We start from the raw sequence: 24,061 nt of genomic DNA, 5'->3' as shown, positions 1-24,061 counted from the left end.
TTGGCTTAACGATGGAATCAATCTGGTTCATTAACATGCAATGAACGCAAAAATCAAATGATGATATAACACCAACAACACCTCATTAAATCCTACTCTGATACATGTGATAAAAGCAAGTTCACAGCGAGTGAAAGAAAACTGAAATTTGCTCGAATAATGATCAAGATCATATGGATAAATAGCTAGGAAATTGGGGTCAAGGATGAAATTTCTTCACTCAGTTTCTGTTGCAAGCTAGGTATATCGACTAATGCCAGATCAGTGACCTATAACAACACAATGAAAGGTTGCACTCGGTGATTAGCAAGCTGGTAACGATAAGAAATAAACCCTAAACCTAGAAGGTGAACGTGTGATTATACCTCAGATTGGATAGTGTGAATAATCAGTCCTCCATCGATTCTAGTCGAAACGCAGCTCACAACATCAAGTCCTTTCTCGGCCAGTAGTTTTAGGACCTTCGATAGGGTCAAAGCTCGAGCTCCAACACAGGTGCTGATCACAACTTCAACACCATCCAAAGACTGGCGAACCACTGCACTGCTTGTGAGACCGTCGTTCGAGCTAATCCCTTGGTCGCAACCACTCGAATCGGACAGCTTCTTTAACTCGTCTCTCTTGGAACTCAGCTCACGGATCCTCTTCTGCAAGTCTTTTATGTAGATCACAGCCCCGTTCATATGATCTGAAACTGCACGCTTTCCCTAAAACCCCATGGAAGGAAAAAAGGGGTAACCCTATGGCCTAAACTCATAAATATTAAACCGAACAACAACAGAAGCAAACTCACCTTGATGTACTCGAGGGGAAGAAGGGTTCGGAGGGAAGCATAAAGGGTGGCCATTTCTTGCCTCCTTTGCCTCTCGACATCCCTATGCATCGACTTCTTCTTATCATCATCATCACTGCCGTCGACATTATCACCTGCCAATAATTTCGCTTGGCGGCCTCGACTACCCATAGTGCTGTACAGATGACTACCACCAATGCCGTCCTCGGGATCATATCCCGTAAAAGCTTATCTTGTGGGGTAAAAGGAAGAACAACACGTCATCCATGGCTTTGGTGTAAAAGGAACATGTTTTATGGGCCGGGTGAAGTGTTCATCCCTTTGTTTGGGATTTGAGGGTTTGGGGTTGGGGACAAGATTTTGTTGAGGCAAAAGCATGTGGATGCGTTTGTTAGAGTGAGAGATCTTCGACTGGGGCCTAAGATTTTCAATGATTCCTTACAACCAAGGGGATAAGATTGCTCATGAGACATGAGTCGTGGAACTGATATCTCTACTCTTATACATTAGGTTTAAATATACATTTCATACTTTAATTAAACATTTTCTTCCGATAAAATAATTAAATAAATTTTATTCACAAATTAGTACTTAGGTTTTAATTTCATTCATTGTTTTTGATATTTTTAATCTTTTTCAAATTTTATTTAAAGAAAAAACAGAAAAGACGACATCATAATTGACATATGGTATATAATTTTATGTTATCCTGCCATCAAAGATTAACATCGTGAATAAAGATATCAAAATAATAGATGAAATTAAAGTTTAGATATTAAAAGCCAACTTAAGGGGAAAATACTTTATTCAAATACCAAATGTATATTTTATATTATATAAAGTCACATTGTGGGCACTATGTGTATTTTATGTGTAAAGCTGGTCAGAAAGCCACCTACTCTTAATTTATGTGGATTTGCCTTGTATTATAAGCCTTCTATTTGAAGAAATTCAAAGAAAGAGAAATGTCAAGGGTCCCTAAATCTTGATCATGATTTTTCTCCAATTTTTTTAAGAATATATATAAATATATATATATATATGTATGTATGTATATATATGTCCAATGAAAAGGATACGAAAATGTATGGCTAATATTTTAATAATTCGATTGTTTTTTAATTAAGTTAATTAAGAGGGTTACTGATGATATCTTGGTTCAATGAAGATTGGGATCCTTAAAACTTTGAAGTCTCAGCTTTAGATATGTTGATTTTTATTATACATTTTATTATTTTTTTGTAAATCATAATTATTAGGGTTTGTACTTTTTTTTAGTCGCCGTTAATCTCTTTTCTTCTTTATCTTTGTAATCAACGATGATATTAATTTTGGTGTTGGTCGTCGATCGTCGATATTCATTGTTTTTTATTTTATTTATTATAGCGTATTTTTTCTTGTTTTTTATTTTTAATAATTATGCATTTATCACACGTCTTTTTCTACTTTTATGACACGCTTTTCGATCATTTGACCATTATTTTTGTTTATCTTTTTTTCAAGGTTGAAATTGGCATCATCACGATGCTAAATATGACACTTTATTTGTTATCATGTTGATTTTTTTTTCTTTGGACCCTTGAATCGGATTTGGATACGCGGTTTGTGTTCGTGGATAATATTTTCACATTGATTGATTCTAATTTGCAATTTTCATGTAGTCTTTCGATAGCTTCATCCCCTTTTGCAGCTCGCTTGTCGATGCAATCAGATATCTTCGTATCTATCTTTTGTTCGAGTTTAATTGGTTAGATTCTTTAACCTTCTTTGTATAGTCCTTGTGTGATCTTAAATGTCTAGTTTTCTTGTGTTTAAAAAAAATATTCTTATTATGTATTTAGTTTACGATTTTTAATCGTAAACTTTTATTATAATTTGAATATTATCTATTTTTAATAAAAATTAGTGACTTCTGTTAAAAAATTATATTTTGTAAATGAGTATTAAATTAAAGGGTAAATAATGCAAATGATCCCTAACTATAGGATATTACTTTATTAAGTCCCTCGACTATTAAAAGTTATAAAATGGTCCTTCGAATATGAAGTGTTGTTTTGTTGAGTCCTTCGACTATTAAAATGCTACAAAATGGTCAAACGACTATTCATTATGTTTCAAACTTGTCATTTTTCGTTAAAAATAGATGATATTCTGAATTGAGCGTTAACTTGTTGAATGTGATATGATAAAATTTGATCCCAAAATCTCAAATGACTACCATATCGTAGTGATCATGTTAACGTTTAACTTAAACAACTGTAAATTTTTTAATAGAAAATGACGAGTCTAGATCATAATGACCATTTTAGAGCAATTTGATTAGGAAATGTTGGTACAACACTCCGCCCAACCCTAAAACAAGATAAGAATCCGTAGAAAGTTTTAGTTTTTAGTTAACTTCATTAACTATCATCAACATCAAACTTTGCATTCTTAAAGTGTATGTTTTCAAATATAACATCGACATTTGTCATATATCCTTAAAGGCCCCATGGAGACACCTATTTACATTAGGTGATTCAAATGACCATGTCACGTAGTGAATTTTGGAAGCTGCAAGCAGCGATGAATCGAGGGGACGGGTGGCAGCAGATGTCATCTGAAAATTTAAAATTATCATATATTTTAAATTTTTTATGTCTTTTCTATTAGAAATATGTTCGCCTCTGAAATTTTGGTTTGTCCTTAAGTTTAAATTTACCTCTAACATAAAATCGTGTGTTTATTCATTCACGTTCGTATAAAAGGACCCAACGTTGCTAAGACCAGTTTTCTGCTAATAAAATAGCTTTATCATGTCTAGCTGGACTCCACTTTTTTCAAGAGTTGTATATGCAGAAATAATACTAATCAAGGAAGATGCTCTGCGACTGAGGCGGAGCTGTGGGGAGTTTTTGAGGGGCTGTTGCTGCCTTGGGACTTGGGTTTCAGATTGGTCGTGATGGAATCTGACAACAAGCAGGTGCTTCAGACTATTTCGGAACCGGGAGAGGGCGTCCGAGCTTCCTTGTATTATCGGATTGCAGCAATCCTCAAGAGAGATTGGAGAGTTCAATTGGTTCACGTCCCGAGGGAATGCAACAGAGTGGCCGACGGAATGGCTCGAATAGCTTGGAATCTTCCTTTGGGAATTCAATTTTATCACGATCCCCCTGCAGTGATTTCTCCGGCGTTCTCTGATGACTATCATCAAGAGTAGCCTGTTTGCTTGTACTGTTATCCACCTTATCATTCAAAAATAATAATAATATTAATACTAATCAAGGAAAAACACATGTTTTCACTTTGAATTAAAAATAAATAAAAAATATAATTATTTACGAGTTGAATGTTAAGAGGAAATATAAGTCACGTTAGATTAGATTTTTAATTCTCCCGATTTCATCCGAGTGTAATATATTTTCATTCATCTTTCAATTCGAATATTAGTATTCGAATCTCAATAATAGTTTCATTTAATGGATAATGTATTCTGTCTCAATTTTCTTTTGTCAAATGGTATTTCCTTTGATCCAGCAACACATGCATGCATGCATCTAGGTGTCTGTATGTATACATGGCTGAGAATTTCAAATGCTTCTAAGCATGTAATGTATATGTATATAATACAATGGAGCATGGACCTTAGGGTTGGGATTGCATGTAATTCATTAATTATTATGACAACGATGATAATGAATCTTGAAGCAGATTACTTATTTGATTTTATTCCCTATAAATCGAGCTGGCAGATCTTCCTGCAAAAAAGAATAACTAAAGGTGGAGATTATGGCCATGGGTGAGCTGGCCAAGAAAATTGGACAGATACTTTGAACTTCTTTTTACCTGAATATCAGATCATATATTATTGGCATCAAAACAACACAAGATCCTTATGCTTATATATATGTATCTATGTACGACAGACAATACACATTACCCCATTATGAAATATATATATATATATATGTATGTATGTATGTATGTATGTATGTATGTATGTATGTATGTAATAGAGATAAGTTCCATGTATCTAATATTCCTATCATTTGATGAGCAGATGACCAATTAGATAAACATGGAAGAGAGTCATACAATGCTGCAAAGAAGCTTGATTAGGAAAAGGAAAGCTGATCATGCTATGTTTAATTCATCAATAAAGGTTGAATACCGTAATAAAACACGTCGCATTTCCGATGAAAGAATTTAGATTTGAGTCTTAGAGAAAACATTATTAGAAAGATCAATCGTAATGTCTAAACATGCGTACCAAAATGAACACGAAAATACCAAAAAAATTATTCATAAAATTCAACTTTTGTAATAAGTGGATTATTACGAATAATAACAAGTAATGGACTGCCAATCAAAATGAAAAAGAAAACGAATAGACTAATTTTACGTGAAAACACCTCACCGAAAAAAATTACATTCAGATAAGAAGAAAATTCATTGGGATCGGCCTAAAGCCTCCACGATCACTGCGTATTTTCTTTTTATCTTCCGTTTTTAGTTCTTCACCAAACGATCATACCGTGAATTTTTTGAACTGGACCAAACATAATTCATGTCAAAATCTTTTTTCCAGATCAAAAGCACGAAAACAAGTTGGTTTCTTCAAATTAGAAGTCAGATGATGTCAATATATGCTAGTGGTGAAAGATCAACCAAACCCTATCAAACCTAAAATACAAAGCTAGTTTTGTTACTTCACCAGCTTTGGGTATAGTTTTTTTTTTTTTTTTTTGTAGCTTGGATATGTCGATGCTTGTTGGATCAGTGACCTGGCGAAGTGAAATCCAATCAAAGAGTAAATCAACTCGGCTTTTTGAAACAGAAACAAAACCCTAATTAAGTCCCAACATTATTAAGATTATAAGAATCCCACCTCGGTTTGGATGGTATGAAGCAAATATTCTTCTAATTTTGTGGAAACACAGCTGACAACAGGCAGTCCTTCATCGACAAGCACAGACAATACTCTTGACCGGGGCAAATCTTGGTCTCCAACACCACAACGAAACATAATCGCAATGCCGGTGACAATAAAAATTTTAAAAACTTCAGTAGAAAAATAAAAATTTATTCAAATATTAATGACCATTTGTGTAATTTACCCTTTTTAATTTTATGTATTTACTATGCCACATCAACAATCTGTTAAAAATCTAACGGCAGTCAACCCTTAGTGACTGCATCTTAATTAAATGAAAATGAAAGTGACAATATATTATGTTTTTTAAATCAGTGATAAAAAATAAACAAAACATAAACAAAAATGATAAATCATGTAGTTAACCCTTCTTAAATTAAGCCAACGTAAAAAGAAAAAATGACTAAAATTTTTATTGTATATAGATACGAAACATATACAAGAACAATAATAAGATTGGGTACATGAAGGCTTCAAGTTTAAAAAAAAATGAAGTGTCGTAATTTAAAATGAGAATGATAATTAAGGATGTATAATATAATTAACTCTAATAATAATAATCATTGAAGTGATAGTTCAATAAGCAATAAATTGTCGGAAAAAAGAAGTGAAATTGTAAGGGGAGTATAAGCGCTCAATGTTAAATAATTAAGAGTCTTTGAATATGTATTATCTTGTATTTGTCTCAGATAATAAAAAATTAATTTATATAATTTTATGACATTATTTTATTTATAGAATATAAGGAAGGTTATTTTATCTATATATTCACTAATGAACGATAATAAAAAGTGATCAAACATTGAGCTCAGTAAAACGGCCCAATTAGCCCATATAATTGAAAAAAGTTTGAAAAATTTATAATTAAATCTGAAAGAGAAAATAACCTCAGTGACCGAAAATGTCTTATAATATATTATTTTAACCAATTTTTTTGAATTTGCCAAAATGACCAACAAAATCGCAACGCGAACTCTAATTTCGCAAATCAGTATCCAAAATCGCAGTGTGAATAGTAAAAATCGCAGCGTAAATAGTAAAAACCGTAACGTGAATAGTAAAATCGCAACGTGAATAGTAAAATCGCAACGCGAATTTGAAAAATCGCAATGCGAATTTAGAAAATCGCAAAATCGCGTTGCGAATTTCAAATGGTAACTTTCTGCTTCTAGACTGGGATTTTAAGTGGAAAATAAAACTTATCTACATGTGTATAGGAATTAGTTTTTTCTTAATATAATTCAAAATTTAATTTTTTAAATGTATTTCATTAGTCTGAGTTAAGGATTCTTTCAAATTTCAAACTTTAATTAATTGAATTTAGAATAATTTGTAATGAAGATTGACAAATGAAATAGATTTATTGTTCATTTACATATAAATTTTTTCACGTTTACGAATATTTTTTATAAAAATTATTTATGTACTTTTCCAATAAATTATTATAGATGGATGATAAGAGATAATTTACATATAGATTCGTTGCGATTTTACTATTCACGTTGCGATTTTTACTATTCACGTTGCGAATTTGACTTTTGTGTTGCGAATTTGACTATCGCGTTGTGAATTTGACTTATGTGTTGCGATTTACAGATTCGAGTTGCGAAATTGGAAACTGGGTTACGAAATTGGAGTTCGCGTTGCAAATTTGTTGGACATTTTGGCAAATCCAAAAAAAATTGGTTAAAATCGTATATTATAAGGCATTTTCGGTCACTGAGGTTATTTTCTCAATCTGAAAACTTATTTAATCGCAATTTCTTTTAATAGAAAGTCGCTAGTTTTATTAAAAATAAAAAATATCTAAAATTACATTGAAAATTTACAAGCATAACCATAATCCTAAAATATAATTATGACATTTTTCTGTGACTATTGAGACAAAAATGAACCACCTAGATCACATAACGACCAAATAAGAAAAAGGTTAAAAAACTTTAAAAAACTCAAATAAAATAAAGATACGAATAAATCTGACTGCATCGGTAAACAAATCATAAATGGGGATGAAGCTACTAAAATATCACCGACAAATCGAAAATCGGAGTCAAGCAACGTGAGAAAACTATCCATGAACTCAAAACGTGTATCAAATCAATTTGAGGGTTCAAAGCCATCTTGATCAGTCGTGACGATGTCAAATCCAAACCTGAGAAAAAAAGATAAACAAAAACAACAACAAAAAACCGTAAGCTATCAAAAGGCAGAGAAAATATGCACAAGACAGAGATAAATGTGTCATAAAGGAAAATAATATGTCAGATAGACATAATTATTCTTATTAAAAAACTAAAAAAACAAAGAAAAAATATAGTCGACGAACGGTAACCAGCATAATTAAAAAATAAAAAATTGGATTAATTAATAAAATTGACACAAATTATAAAGAAAAAAAAAGAGGATGAGAAAGAAAGCTGCTAAGGGTTTAATCACAAATTTTTAAATAAGAGTTCAATGGAGAGTAAGAGATGATATCTTATTCAGGAACTCACTTTATTAATGTTTAATTCAACAAGAGTCAATTTGTTACTATCATCTTTCTCATACTCTCGTCTCCCAGTTACTATCATACTTCCTTGGCAACGGTGAGCCCCATCAATGGCGTCCTCTCTGCAAACCCAATGCCTTACATTCTCTTGCACCATTTCTCTTTCCCTTCATACATCTCTCGTTTTGTTAATGCCTTCGCCGCCTCTCATTCCATTACACGTCTTTCGTCGCTCTCCCATCCTTTGAATGCCTAGCTTGTTGAGTCCACAAACTTCCATACGTATTTAACTCTCTGCGAGAACCATACATGAAATCTCTACATTTGTTGCAGCTGCAATCCACGCTGTTCTTGCTCGGATCACCCTTTTCTATTCTAGGCTTCTTAGTATTTTGAAGAACTCAGTTCATTGGTCAGGCCCGTTGTGAGTCAGATGACTCAATCTAAATTGTGCACAAACATTGAAGGTTTCTCCAGGTGAGTGATGGGTGGTTTTCGAGTCTATTTATCCTTAAGTTGATGTTCATAGACTTGGCAAAATTGGGAATAAAAATCATGACCATGTGGACCAATCGAAAAAAGGAAGTCCATGATTTGGTTATTTTCAGCTGTGGCCGCCACAACCGTGATGCGAACCAGAGAAGGTGGCCCTTGGGAATGGTGAGACAGGGCCCGAAGAAGCATTGGCAATTGAACGCCATGAGATACACCGATGTCAAGAATATGAACAGTATGGGCCTTCAAATAATATTGCTTGCCTTTCAAATTAAAGTCATCGGTTTGGTTGGGTTGAAGAATAAGAAGAAAAAGGAGAGACGGTCAAAATGGTCTAGTGTGGTCAAATGAGATTTTAACGGTTCTCTCATGTGGCGGTCAACAATCTAGATAAACAGATAACAGACCAGCTGTGACTTTCGTTATGTATGTTAGTAGTTATTATAATCGAGTGATCAATTTCTAACAAACGATAACGTTAGCGTCTAATTTGTGAATATAAAGTTAAGTTCCTTTGTCTCTTTTCAAAAGCAATAATTGTTATTTGTTAGCCATGCTGTTTTCCATGTGGACGGAAAGTTGGAAATGGACTGACTGATTGCAATTTGAACTAATTTTAACATACTGATCAACCTAATGAACACCCTTCCTTCACCGTCGTCTAATTGAAGCTTACTTTTTTTGGTCAAATTACATCATTAATCCTCATATTAGCATAAATTATAAATTTCATTTATATGATGATAGAAAATTGTCTTTGCTGGCCCTTTTATTGCCTAACATAACTGAAAGTTAATGTCCGGGATTGCATTGATTGATAGCCTAAACTAACAGCCATGCTTTTAATGTCACATTTCGTCGATGGCGACAGGTTATATGAACAATACAGGAAAACAGCGGCATTTAATATGCAATTTGCAGCCTTTGGGTCAAACCAACAATCATGTTGGAACCATGAATGATCAAGCCTAGGGTTGATCCCCTTTATTTCTCTAACCAATTCTATTCGATGCAACTATTACAGCTCGAGTAAAATCCGATTCGATTTGATTCAAAATAGTTATTTTTACAAGGGGTTCTAGTTGAAAAAACAAAACCAGATACTAAAGGCATGTGAAAGGAGCTTGAAAACCATTGAATCTTTCAAATAATTTAGTGTTTTTTATTTACAATGATCATCCACAAAGATGAATGATATGAAACAGTGAACTAACAGCAGCAAGCTAATGTTAACTGATGGGAAAAAAAAACTCATCGGACCTTCTTACGAGACTTGAATGGATATCGAGATGGAGGAGAAGGGGAGAATTCTGTCGGTAGTTGAGGCGGCTCTGCCTCACCAGTGAGCATGCCGACAACCTCCTTCATTGAAGGTCGACGATGGGGTAATTTTTGCAAGCAAAGCAAAGCAACTGTGATACACAAAAGGGCTTGTTCCCTATTCAAGGACTGTATACTCTGGTCGACCAAATCGATGAGCTTTCCGGTTCGGGCAAGACGCCGAGCCCACGAAATCAGATTGGCTCGCTGAAACTCGGACATAGGTGACCCAGTTACCTGCAGGGGCCGCCTCCCTGCTATCAGAACTAACAGGACGACCCCGAAACTGTAGACATCACACTTCTCTGATACATCACCGCCGCCACCGTATTCGGGGGCAACGTAGCAAACGGTTCCTCTCATACTAGGAGTACTGCTAGCGCCGCCGCTCTTGGCAATCTCCCACTGAACGAATCATACCTGTTTTGTCGAGCTCGGCGTAGTTCGCCACTAAGCCCTTCCCATAACCAATCCACACTACCAACACTACCTTTACTCTTGTTTCTTTTACTCCCCTTCTTCCTCTCCGAATACAGTTCATCATCAACTGGCCACCAATTGTCCCCACCGCCACCATTACCTTCGCTATCATACGTCCCCTGCTGTCTCCTTTTCTTCTTCTTCTTCGCGAGCTCTTCACAATACTCCTCTTTCCACCACTCCCTCGCCGGCCTTCGCTTCTCCTTCTTCACGTTCTTTCCCTTGTCATCCTCCATTGACACCCACCATTCCAACCGTTTCCTACTCCCTTTCTTCTTCTTCTTCTCTGATTTTGCATTTGTTAAACTACTCGAAGACGACACAGAAGCGATCCAATCACTATTAGGTCTCTCCTTGATCTCAGTTCCAATCCATTGCATCACATAATCTTTCACTTTCCCACTCTCCACCGGAGCTGCCACATTATCTTGCTTCCGCCACCAATCGCTGCCAGAACCGCTCTTTTTCCCTTTCCCACCACTCTCCAAAACACTTAAATTCCCCTCCGAAACACTGCCTTTCTCCATCATTTCAGGAGACACCGCAAGCGGTTCCGGGGAAGCAGCAATATTAACAGCCTCCGCATTCAGTGGTGATTCCGTGACCGTAACTGAAACTGGCGATTGATCTACAGCCAAGCTGAACTCATCGATTCCAGTAGCTACACTCTCAGTTTCAGCTACAGATCCATAATCCTCAGCTATTTCCACTCTAATTTCCTCAGATTTCAACCTTGCTAATCCGAAATCTGCAATTTTGGCTGAGAAATTCTGATCCAACAAAACGTTACTAGGCTTAATATCTCCATGAATTATTGGAGGATCCAATCCATGGAGATAGTCGAGTCCCTTGGCGATATCGACAGCAATCGAAAACCTCTGTTTCCAGTTCATTAATTCCGGGCATTTCCGATGGAGCAACGCGTCTTGCAGATTACCGTTCGGCATGAGCTCATAAACCAGGAGCATACGGCGTCGTTTCCGGTCGTAAGAGAATCCATGAACCGAGACGACGAGGGAAGAGTCGAGCTTGGAAGCGAAAAAGAGCTCGTTTTGGAACTCCCGTTCGCCCTGGAGCGAGCCGGCGTCCATCACCTTGACAGCGACGGTCTGGTTGCCGTTGTTGTTGTCGTTTCCATCGTGGTGATTAGGGATGGTAGCGCTGTAGACGGAGCCAAATCCCCCTTGACCGAGGCGGCGAGATGCGGAGAACGAGGAAGTGGCGCTACGGAGGATGGAATACGAGTACTGATGAGGCGGCTTGGAGTCGGCGGGGTTAGTACGTTGGCGCCGGATTTTGCGGAGGCACAAAGATAGAACCAATAAGAGCGAAAAGGAAGCGGAGACAGCCGCGACATGCGGGAAGATGAGTCGTGTGGGTAAAGGACTCTCATGGTACATCAACGGAGGTTGCTGCGACGGAGACGGCAGCGGAGGGATCGATCCTCGCATTCTTAAACTACCCAAAACTCCCAGAAAGAAGACGAAATTACGAAGATATAATACGAAAAAAGTGGGGATCGAACATGAATTGGAATCTGGGTCGGTTTTTTATCTCAAGCTCTGCAGTTTTTTCTGTAAAAAGGAAGGAGCTTTGCGGGGGACGAAGTTGTTTTTTAACAATCAGTGTAATGATTTCAACTTGTTTTCAGTTCCTGCAATAAAAACGAAGAGACAAGGAGAAAAAAAAACCTGATGATTACAGCTCCAAAAGAAACATCAGCTCAGCAGCTATCCGCTCCTGTCTTTTGAGTTGTAAACTCTACTCTCTTAAATTTTCTTTTTCCTTTTTGCTTTCCTCCGTCTAGCACAAACTGTAATCTACATTGACCTCTCTTCGTAATTTAAGGAATACAGATATTTTTTAAATTATAAAAAATAAATATCCTTGAAACTTATCTTAATTTTTTTTTTGATTTTATATTTCATTTAAATATACAATTAGTTTCTACCATTATTTAATTTAAATTTATTTTTTTTCAAATATATAATAATATATCTTCACCTAATTATTTTATTAAAAATATATGTGATTAGAATAACATATAGTGACTTTTTTAGGATAGAATTGAAATGTTCATTGTCCACGAGCATGGAGGTCAATTTAGAATGAAGATCATATTTTAGGATGAAATAAAAATATTTAAAAATTTAGAGACTAATTTAAAATAAGAACAATAATATGAATATTAAACTAAAATGTTAAAATTTTTAAATATCATTTTAACATAAAAACCATAATTTAAAAATATATAATACACTTAACTCTAAATAAATCTTCGATTTTTACAATAACATTAAATTAATGGTTTGGTTTACTATTAATCTGGTCTAGATGCATTTATTTTTAAATAAAAGGAAAGCTTTATGAAACAATGTTTCTCCCTCCAAACTCATCCAAGCCAAGTCAAAACTATGAGCTTGCAAAGCTATAACTTTAAATCGGAATCCTTCCTGCTTTTTCTTTTCCTTTTAAATATTAATATTATGAATAAAATTAACTAAATAAGTGGGTTGCCTTTATAATAGATCTTTGTACTTATAAATATAAACTAATAGATTGGAAATTGTTAATTATAATGAAAAGAATAAAGTAAGGTGCGGTAAGTATACTTAATTTCTTGTTTGTTGTTTTCCCAACTTTCAAACGTTGAACATGAACCAGCTCATTTGGTTTGACATTTTGGTTTTCTATCTATATTTTGGACTTTTGAATTTGAAGGTTAAAAGATAATATTAATATTTTATTAGTAGAGTGCAAGGCTTTTAATCTTGTGGTTGTGGAATCGAGTCTCACGGTGGACAATTTATAATTCTGACTTCGTGGGATCGAGTCCCACAGAAGCTGCTCTTAACCCGTTAAGGGCAGCCTACTACCTTACCTCCCTTCATCTCATTATATATGAAAATAGGGTCAGTTGATTTTTATTAATATTTTATACATATAAAATAAAAAGAAATACCTAATACACTTGGTAATAAATAATACAGTACGTTGATGTTATTTTTGTTTATTTCGAGTCGAATATGGCTGCCTGCCTGCCTGCTTGCAGTTCAATATCTAAAATGATAAAAATTGACATATGCTATTGACTATATAAAATTTGTATGGATATAAACAAGAAGATAAATCAAGTACCAATGTATTTAAAACTACATTATTTTCCGACGTCAAACCATTGTCTTTATCTTCTTTGGGTTTTACTGCTTTAGTGGTGGGGAAGAGTTGGTCTGGTCCCCGCGGCTTACTTGTCTCTAGTGACGATGTAAAAATTAGTGTTACGGATACGAAATTAAGAATTTGTATTAAAAATTTAGAAGTAAGAAATTGTAAAACTCCAAGAGGTGTAAAATTATATAATTCGTATAAAATACAAAAGAAATGTCTAATCTATAAGAGAATTTAAAATTTCTAGGAGAAGAGACTAGGGCTGTAAACGAGCCAAGGTGAGCTCGACTCGAGAACTCTGAAATGAAACTCGACTCGAAAACTCGTGAGCCTAAAATTTTCAAGCTCGAATCAAACTCAAAATCATGAACTAAAACTCCTAAAACCTCGAAAAGAAACAAATTCTTAAACTTAACTCGATTAAAGCCTCAAACACAAATTCAAACTTGAACATTAAATACATGAAAACTTTATACTGTATTTTTTAAATGAACACACAAGTGTTAATATTATTAATATTTTATTTTTTAAAAATAAAATCTTAATATATTATATTTTTGAGTTGTTCACGAGCTTTTCGAGTCGAGTATCAAGTGTTGAAGTATGAAATGCATTGCTTAAAATGCATTACTTGTTAAGTTGTTACATTGCTTGTTGTGCATGAGTCTGTTAAGCTATTGTGCATGAGTGCGTGAGTTTGTTAGGCAACTGTTAAAAGTTTGTTAAGTGTTTGCTTATGTGGCGTTGCGTATCAAGTTGGCAAAGGATGCAGTTAGAGCTGTTAGTCAGCTTAGTATATAATCCTCACTTATTTTTCAACATTAGCAGTTTTATGATTTTCAATAAAAATGATTCTAAAGTTTTTCTTGCCTCTTTCCCTCTTCTGTTTAATTACATAATAGAGCTATAGCTCTATTTTAACATGGTATCAGTCGTTGTTTCTTGGAGGATTGCTCTTCGTTGTGTAATTCTCTTCTACTGGTTTGATCGAGTATTTTCAAATGTTGTATTTGCTCAGGCGTGTTGCTTCTGACTTGTGTTGGTTGTGGTGGTAGTTATGGCTGATCCTCAGGTAGTCTCTCCGGTGGATTCTCCTGCGAATTCCTCGGTTTTTCCTTCTACTCTTTCTTGTGTTCAACATATTCCTAAACATGATGTAGTCAAACTAGCTGAAAATACATATTTACTTTGGAAGCATCAGGTAGCTCTTATACTTGATGGTTATGGCTTAATGAAGTATATTTCTTCTGATAGTATTGTGCCGAGTGAATGGATTACAGATGGTTCTGGTCAAGTTGAGGAAAATCCAACATTTGTTGTGTATAGACAGCAATATAAGTTACTAGCCTCTTGGTTATTAACAACAATTAGTGTGGATGTTTTACCTCATCTCACAGGATTAATGTCTTCCCTCGCTATTTGAAATGCAATAGCACGATTGTTTGGTGCCAGTCCAGTGCTAAGATTTCTGCACTTCGACATAGTTTGCACTCTCAATGAAAAGTTGGATTATTTGTAAGTGAATATTTGACGAAGATAAAATCTATTTGTGATATGTTAAATGCGGCTGGATGTGTGGTTACTGAGCAGGAGCAGGTGAGTGTTGTGCTGGCTGGATTGTCTATGGAGTTTGAGTCGATTATTGCTATTGCATCGCGTGACACTTTGTCCTTAGATGCTCTCACTGAAATTCTTCTTGACTGTGAAGCTCGACATAAAATGTTTCTTAGTGATGGTCTTTCAGCTAATCTGGTGGTTCATGCGAGTGATAATCATGATGGTGATGTGCCAATTAAGGCTTCCACTGATGAAAGAATGACTGAGAAACAATCTTCTCAAGTACGAGGACAACAAGGAAATGGTTATTGTGGGAAAGGTCGAGGAAGATTTAATGGCTCAAATTGACCTCAGTGTCAGCTAAGTGGTAAGTTTGGACATACTGTTCAAAAATGTTATCATCGATTTGATAGAGATTTCACTGGTGTTACTAATGATGAGTCTCTGCATAACGATGTTTTGAAGAAATCTTCGAGTACTAGTGCTGATAATGTTTCTTCTCAGTCGTTCTCACCTCGAATGCAAGCTTACACACATTATATGGCACATCCTATCCAGCTGGTTTTATGTATCCATCCACTTTGTATCCTGGTGCTCCAGGAATGTTAGCACCGTTTCATCATGGCTTACCATATGCATCGTTTGCTTCTTTGCCTGTTGATATTCGTTTTAGCATAACTCCTCACAATATGTCATCAGCAGCATTTGTTTCTGTTGCATTACCTACTGCCTCTTCAAATGTATCAACCCAGTCAACTGCTACTAATGCACTTTGGTATCCAGATACTGGTGCTACAAACCATGTCTCGAATGATTTGTCAGTTTTTGACTCAGAAACTACCTATACAGGTAATAATACTCTTCTCATTGGTACTGGTAAGGGAGTTTCAATTGCTCATATTAGTCAAGGATGTTTGTAGTCCAGTTTTAAACCAATGATTTTGCAAAATATGCTTAATGTTCCAGCTATTAAGAAGAAGTTATTGTTTGTGTCTCAGTTTACACGTGATAATAATGTATTTTTTGAGTTTCATCCTTTCGAATGCTTTATGAAGGATGTGCATACTCAGGCCATTCTGTTATGAGGGAAGCTCGTGGATAAAGGGCTTATCAGTTGTTACCTAGTGTTGAGAAGGAATCTCGGTGTCTTGTCAATAATGTGTCCAGATCACAAGCTCTTTTGGATCTATGGCATAAATTTCTAGGCCATGCTTTCATTAAAACAATGAAGGCAGTTATGAAATTGTGTCATGTGTTTTCTGATGCTAGTAGTTTGTCACAAGTTTGTACTGCTTGTTTGCAAGGCAAAGCACATAAATTGTCGTTTTGTAATTCGATGATTGAATAGATAACTCCTTTTCAATTAATTGTCTCGTATGTATGGGGACCAGCTCCTTTCACCTCTTCTGATGGTTATGTTTATTATGTGTCATTCATTGATGTATGCAGTAGATATATTTGACTTTATTTGCTTAAGCGTAAGTCAAAAGTTGCACAGTGTTTCATTCATTTCTATAAAATGGTTGAAGTTCAGTTTGGCCATAAAATTAAAACTGTGCAAAGTGATGGTGGAGGTGAATATCAAGCTTTGTATGCATGGTTTCGTGATCATGGCATTCAACATCGACTTTCATGTCCGAGTACTTCAGAACAAAATGGAAAGGCTGAGAGGAAACATAGACATGTTGTTGAAATGGGATTAACCTTGTTGGCTCAAGCTCATCTACCTTTAAAATTTTGGAGTCATGCTTTTACTACAACTGTTCATCTAATAAATCGATTATCAACTGTTGTTTTAGATGGTAAATCTCCTTTTGAGAAATTTTATCAAGCGTTGTCTGACTATTCGGATATGAGGATTTTTTGTTGTGTTTGTTTTCCTTTTCTGACTGCCGGAGGTCTTCCATAGAAGCTGCTCTTAACCCGTTGGGGGCAGCCTACTACCTTACCTCCCCCCTCACCCCATTACATATGGGAATAGGATCATCTAATTTTTTATTAATATTTTATACATATAAAATAAAAAGAAATACCTAATACACTTGGTAATAAAATAATACAGTACGTTGATGTTATTTTTGTTTATTTCGAGTCGAATATGGCTGCCTGCCTGCCTGCTTGCAGTTCAATATCTAAAATGATAAAAATTGACATATGCTATTGACTATATAAAATTTGTATGGATATAAACAAGAAGATAAATCAAGTACCAATGTATTTAAAACTACATTATTTTCCGACGTCAAACCATTGTCTTTATCTTCTTTGGGTTTTACTGCTTTAGTGGTGGGGAAGAGTTGGTCTGGTCCCCGCGGCTTACTTGTCTCTAGTGACGATGTAAAAATTAGTGTTACGGATACGAAATTAAGAATTTGTATTAAAAATTTAGAAGTAAGAAATTGTAAAACTCCAAGAGGTGTAAAATTATATAATTCGTATAAAATACAAAAGAAATGTCTAATCTATAAGAGAATTTAAAATTTCTAGGAGAAGAGACTAGGGCTGTAAACGAGCCAAGGTGAGCTCGACTCGAGAACTCTGAAATGAAACTCGACTCGAAAACTCGTGAGCCTAAAATTTTCAAGCTCGAATCAAACTCAAAATCATGAACTAAAACTCCTAAAACCTCGAAAAGAAACAAATTCTTAAACTTAACTCGATTAAAGCCTCAAACACAAATTCAAACTTGAACATTAAATACATGAAAACTTTATACTGTATTTTTTAAATGAACACACAAGTGTTAATATTATTAATATTTTATTTTTTAAAAATAAAATCTTAATATATTATATTTTTGAGTTGTTCACGAGCTTTTCGAGTCGAGTATCAAGTGTTGAAGTATGAAATGCATTGCTTAAAATGCATTACTTGTTAAGTTGTTACATTGCTTGTTGTGCATGAGTCTGTTAAGCTATTGTGCATGAGTGCGTGAGTTTGTTAGGCAACTGTTAAAAGTTTGTTAAGTGTTTGCTTATGTGGCGTTGCGTATCAAGTTGGCAAAGGATGCAGTTAGAGCTGTTAGTCAGCTTAGTATAATCCTCACTTATTTTTCAACATTAGCAGTTTTATGATTTTCAATACAAAATGATTCTAAAGTTTTTCTTGCCTCTTTCCCTCTTCTGTTTAATTACATAATAGAGCTATAGCTCTATTTTAACATGGTATCAGTCGTTGTTTCTTGGAGGATTGCTCTTCGTTGTGTAATTCTCTTCTACTGGTTTGATCGAGTATTTTCAAATGTTGTATTTGCTCAGGCGTGTTGCTTCTGACTTGTGTTGGTTGTGGTGGTAGTTATGGCTGATCCTCAGGTAGTCTCTCCGGTGGATTCTCCTGCGAATTCCTCGGTTTTTCCTTCTACTCTTTCTTGTGTTCAACATATTCCTAAACATGATGTAGTCAAACTAGCTGAAAATACATATTTACTTTGGAAGCATCAGGTAGCTCTTATACTTGATGGTTATGGCTTAATGAAGTATATTTCTTCTGATAGTATTGTGCCGAGTGAATGGATTACAGATGGTTCTGGTCAAGTTGAGGAAAATCCAACATTTGTTGTGTATAGACAGCAATATAAGTTACTAGCCTCTTGGTTATTAACAACAATTAGTGTGGATGTTTTACCTCATCTCACAGGATTAATGTCTTCCCTCGCTATTTGAAATGCAATAGCACGATTGTTTGGTGCCAGGTCCAGTGCTAAGATTTCTGCACTTCGACATAGTTTGCACTCTCAATGAAAAGTTGGATTATTTGTAAGTGAATATTTGACGAAGATAAAATCTATTTGTGATATGTTAAATGCGGCTGGATGTGTGGTTACTGAGCAGGATCAGGTGAGTGTTGTGCTGGCTGGATTGTCTATGGAGTTTGAGTCGATTATTGCTATTGCATCGCGTGACACTTTGTCCTTAGATGCTCTCACTGAAATTCTTCTTGACTGTGAAGCTCGACATAAAATGTTTCTTAGTGATGGTCTTTCAGCTAATCTGGTGGTTCATGCGAGTGATAATCATGATGGTGATGTGCCAATTAAGGCTTCCACTGATGAAAGAATGACTGAGAAACAATCTTCTCAAGTACGAGGACAACAAGGAAATGGTTATTGTGGGAAAGGTCGAGGAAGATTTAATGGCTCAAATTGACCTCAGTGTCAGCTAAGTGGTAAGTTTGGACATACTGTTCAAAAATGTTATCATCGATTTGATAGAGATTTCACTGGTGTTACTAATGATGAGTCTCTGCATAACGATGTTTTGAAGAAATCTTCGAGTACTAGTGCTGATAATGTTTCTTCTCAGTCGTTCTCACCTCGAATGCAAGCTTACACATTATATGGCACATCCTATCCAGCTGGTTTTATGTATCCATCCACTTTGTATCCTGGTGCTCCAGGAATGTTAGCACCGTTTCATCATGGCTTACCATATGCATCGTTTGCTTCTTTGCCTGTTGATATTCGTTTTAGCATAACTCCTCACAATATGTCATCAGCAGCATTTGTTTCTGTTGCATTACCTACTGCCTCTTCAAATGTATCAACCCAGTCAACTGCTACTAATGCACTTTGGTATCCAGATACTGGTGCTACAAACCATGTCTCGAATGATTTGTCAGTTTTTGACTCAGAAACTACCTATACAGGTAATAATACTCTCTCATTGGTACTGGTAAGGGAGTTTCAATTGCTCATATTAGTCAAGGATGTTTGTAGTCCAGTTTTAAACCAATGATTTTGCAAAATATGCTTAATGTTCCAGCTATTAAGAAGAAGTTATTGTTTGTGTCTCAGTTTACACGTGATAATAATGTATTTTTTGAGTTTCATCCTTTCGAATGCTTTATGAAGGATGTGCATACTCAGGCCATTCTGTTATGAGGGAAGCTCGTGGATAAAGGGCTTATCAGTTGTTACCTAGTGTTGAGAAGGAATCTCGGTGTCTTGTCAATAATGTGTCCAGATCACAAGCTCTTTTGGATCTATGGCATAAATTTCTAGGCCATGCTTTCATTAAAACAATGAAGGCAGTTATGAAATTGTGTCATGTGTTTTCTGATGCTAGTAGTTTGTCACAAGTTTGTACTGCTTGTTTGCAAGGCAAAGCACATAAATTGTCGTTTTGTAATTCGATGATTGAATAGATAACTCCTTTTCAATTAATTGTCTCGTATGTATGGGGACCAGCTCCTTTCACCTCTTCTGATGGTTATGTTTATTATGTGTCATTCATTGATGTATGCAGTAGATATATTTGACTTTATTTGCTTAAGCGTAAGTCAAAAGTTGCACAGTGTTTCATTCATTTCTATAAAATGGTTGAAGTTCAGTTTGGCCATAAAATTAAAACTGTGCAAAGTGATGGTGGAGGTGAATATCAAGCTTTGTATGCATGGTTTCGTGATCATGGCATTCAACATCGACTTTCATGTCCGAGTACTTCAGAACAAAATGGAAAGGCTGAGAGGAAACATAGACATGTTGTTGAAATGGGATTAACCTTATTGGCTCAAGCTCATCTACCTTTAAAATTTTGGAGTCATGCTTTTACTACAACTGTTCATCTAATAAATCGATTATCAACTGTTGTTTTAGATGGTAAATCTCCTTTTGAGAAATTTTATCAAGCGTTGTCTGACTATTCGGATATGAGGATTTTTTGTTGTGTTTGTTTTCCTTTTCTGACTGCCGGAGGTCTTCCACAGAAGCTGCTCTTAACCCGTTGGGGGCAGCCTACTACCTTACCTCCCCCCTCACCCCATTACATATGGGAATAGGATCATCTAATTTTTTATTAATATTTTATACATATAAAATAAAAATAAAAACCTAATACACTTGGTAATAAAATAATACAGTACGTTGATGTTATTTTTGTTTATTTCGAGTCGAATATGGCTGCCTGCCTGCCTGCCTGCCTGCTTGCTTGCTTGCTTGCTTGCTTGCAGTCCAATAACTAAAAGGATAAAAATTGACATATGCTATTGACTATATAAAATTTGTATGGATATAAACACGAAGATAAATCAAGTACCAATGTATTTACAACTACATTATTTTCCGACGTCAAACCATTGTCTTTATCTTTTTTGGGTTTTACTGTTTTAGTGGTGGGAAAGAGTTGGTCTGGTCCCCGCGGCTTACTTGTCACGAGCGAAGGACACAAAAATTTGTGTTACGGATACGAAATTAAGTAATTGTATTAAAAATTTAGAGGTATGAAACTGTGAAATTCCAAAAGGTGTAAAATTATATAATTCATATAAAATACAAAAGAATTGTCTAAATTATAAGAGAATTTAAAATTTCTAGGAGAAACGACTAGGGCTATAAACGAGTCGATGAGAGCTCGACCCGACTTGAAAACTCGTGAGTTTAAAATTTTCAAGCTCGAATCGAACTCGAAATCATGAATTGAAGCTCGTAAAAGCTCGAAAAAAAATCTTAAACTTAACTCGATTAAAACTCAAACACAAACTCGAACTTGAACCTTAAATACATGAAAACCTTATACTATTTTTTTTAAATGAACAAACAAGTGTTAATATTATTAATAATTTATTTTTTTAAAAATTAAATCTTAATATATTTTATTTTTGAACTGCTCACTAGATTTTCGAATCGAATATCAAATAGTTCGTTTCGGCTAGTTAAGAACTCGAGTCGAGTATCTATCGATCTTTGATAGAGTCTATTTTGAATAAGTCACGATATGTCTCGTCTTATTTACAACTCTAAATGCAACAACATCCTTCAACACCCCTCCATAGATCCCAGCTTGTCTCGTTGGTTCCAATTATGTTCTAGGATTCTCACCCTTTTCTCTCTAAGTGGGATCCAACAGAATTCTCCCTTGATTTTTATGGCAATGCCCCTTGGCTAGGTCTTTTGCTGTACCCTTTTTTCTTTGAGGGAAGTTTCTACTGAGATTGAAAGGGAAAAAATATATTTAAAATTAAATAACTCGAACTTGAGTAATGTCATCTACAAGTTATATTTAAAATTAAATATTAGACGTATCATTAAAGCACACGAATTGGTGCAAACTTTGACTTGATTGTTTGTTATTAAACCAATAATTTGTTGACTATCTCGTGTAGTTTAGAAGTACTTATTTATCGTTTATGTTTTACACGAATAATTTAGTAAGATGCCACGTGTGGACTGCGGCATGAAGACATTGATTTCGTATACAAACATCGACAGAACACGATTTCTAGAAAATGAGGCGCGGACCACGAAAATTAATCGCCGAGATCCGACCCGATATACAAAATGGAAAACGACGGCGTTCCTGAACTACTAATTTCTTTAATTTGATTCTTAAAGTTTTTATTCATGCTAATCTTGAATTTAATCATTAAATTCAGATTCTGTAACATATTTTAGCTATTAATAAAATCTAAATTCTAAGATTAATATGAACATAAAAATAAGAATTAATGTATATATATATGTGTTTGGTACAGTTAAATAAATAAGAATGTGTTAAATTTTACCTTAAAATCGGGTTATATTTTAAGTACAGGGAAATATATTTAAACCCAAATAAGATTGGATGAGTATTATAGTAGGTCGACTTTAAGTAGAACAAAAACTCGACTCGACTTGACTAAACTCATAATCCAAAGTTGAAATACATTAATTAAATGGATATGCTAGGGAAAAAGAATCAAACAAACCACTGTTGATGATAACGTACCCTATGAATATGAATGCGGGAAGGAAACAAATAGAATCAAATATTTGGAGATGTTAAATTATTTAATTTTAAAAAAATATTTAATATTTGGGGAAAAAAATCTAATGATTCTTTCTCTTCTCTCTCTTCTCTCTTTTTTTTTTCTTTACGATTTGTAATAATTTTATTGATTAATCTAATTTTTTTCTTTAAATTTGTTTAACCAACGACAACACCAGTTTTGATGTCGGTTGCCGTCGATCCATTATCATTTTTCTTTGTTTTTTTTAATTTTTAATAAGAATAATTATGTCTTTGTGACATATTCTCTACCTTTATGACATTTTTATCTCTGCCTTTGTGATACGTTTATCTGTCTTTCGGTAGCTTACGATTTTTACCGTTGTTTTCGTTTATCTTTCTTCACAAGGTTGGATTTTAAAATTGTCATGACTAATCAAGTTGACGCTAATTTGTTATCATGTTGACATTCTCTGCTTTGGACTTTCGAATTAATTTGGATACATGTTTTGCGCTAATTCATAGATTTCTCACATCGCTCGACTCTTGTTTGTGATTAGTCGGTAATCTTTAAGTAGTTTCATTCCTTTTTGTGGTTCGTTTACAGATGTAGTAAGATTTGTTCCTATCTTTATTTTATTTGAGCATTAGTTAGGTTTTTTAACCTTTTCATTTTATGATCCTTGTGTGATATAAGTGTCTAATTTTTGTGTTAATGATTATATGAAAAATTCCTAATTATAATTTAGTACGTTTACAATTATGCTCGTACATCTTCAATGTAATTCTAGATATCTTTTATTTTAAATAAAACTAACCGATTTCTATAAAAAAAAATAATATTTTCAAGGTCATCAGACGGACCCCGCACCTTAATGAGAAGGAACCGTGGCCCAACTTGTTAATGAGAATAGCCATTTTTTCACATTTGGAAGGTATATTCCCCCACATGTACTTAAACAATAGGGGCTGCGATGTTTGAGCAAACCCTTTATGATCGTGTTTATAAGATAGATTCCACCACACCTTAAGTTAGGGTTCATATACTCATATGGCACTCCCACGATGACATTGCCAATTCCACCTAAAATCACCCCTAATTTCAAGGCCCTAACATAATCTTGGAGCCAAATTCAATATGCATG

At 34.8% G+C, this 24,061-nt stretch overlaps 1 protein-coding gene and 1 pseudogene across 1 annotated transcript; both read right to left on the bottom strand.

The window, feature by feature from the left end:
• Positions 1 to 185: 185 nt before the first annotated feature.
• On the bottom strand, positions 186 to 1,064 carry LOC120184165 (transcription factor bHLH126-like). The gene is made up of 3 exons (XM_039188700.1): positions 794 to 1,064; positions 366 to 707; positions 186 to 269 (listed from the first exon to the last, which is right to left on the bottom strand). Exons 1-3 carry the CDS (start codon positions 962 to 964, stop codon positions 186 to 188), a joined length of 597 nt encoding a protein of 198 aa, XP_039044631.1. The 5' UTR covers positions 965 to 1,064.
• Positions 1,065 to 9,927: 8,863 nt separating this feature from the next.
• LOC120184130 lies at positions 9,928 to 12,309 on the bottom strand (annotated as a pseudogene).
• Positions 12,310 to 24,061: the final 11,752 nt, after the last annotated feature.

This window comes from Hibiscus syriacus, unplaced genomic scaffold (genome assembly GCF_006381635.1).
Source record: "Hibiscus syriacus cultivar Baekdansim isolate YM2019G1 unplaced genomic scaffold, ASM638163v2 tig00112857_pilon, whole genome shotgun sequence".
NCBI classification, from domain to species: Eukaryota; Viridiplantae; Streptophyta; class Magnoliopsida; order Malvales; family Malvaceae; genus Hibiscus; species Hibiscus syriacus.
The sequence above is the reverse complement of the archived record's forward strand: the minus strand, read 5'-3'. Positions and strand labels throughout refer to the sequence as shown.

Bases quoted from the DNA above. Each gene is read 5' to 3' on its own strand.
- LOC120184165 (XM_039188700.1), bottom strand. From the start codon at position 964: ATGGGTAGTCGAGGCCGCCAAGCGAAATTATTGGCAGGTGATAATGTC. The intron at 708-793 runs GTGAGTTTGCTT...ATGGGGTTTTAG, and splicing joins TTCCCCTCGAGTACATCAAG to GGAAAGCGTGCAGTTTCAGA. The intron at 270-365 runs GTATAATCACAC...GTGTTGTTATAG, and splicing joins TTCACACTATCCAATCTGAG to GTCACTGATCTGGCATTAGT.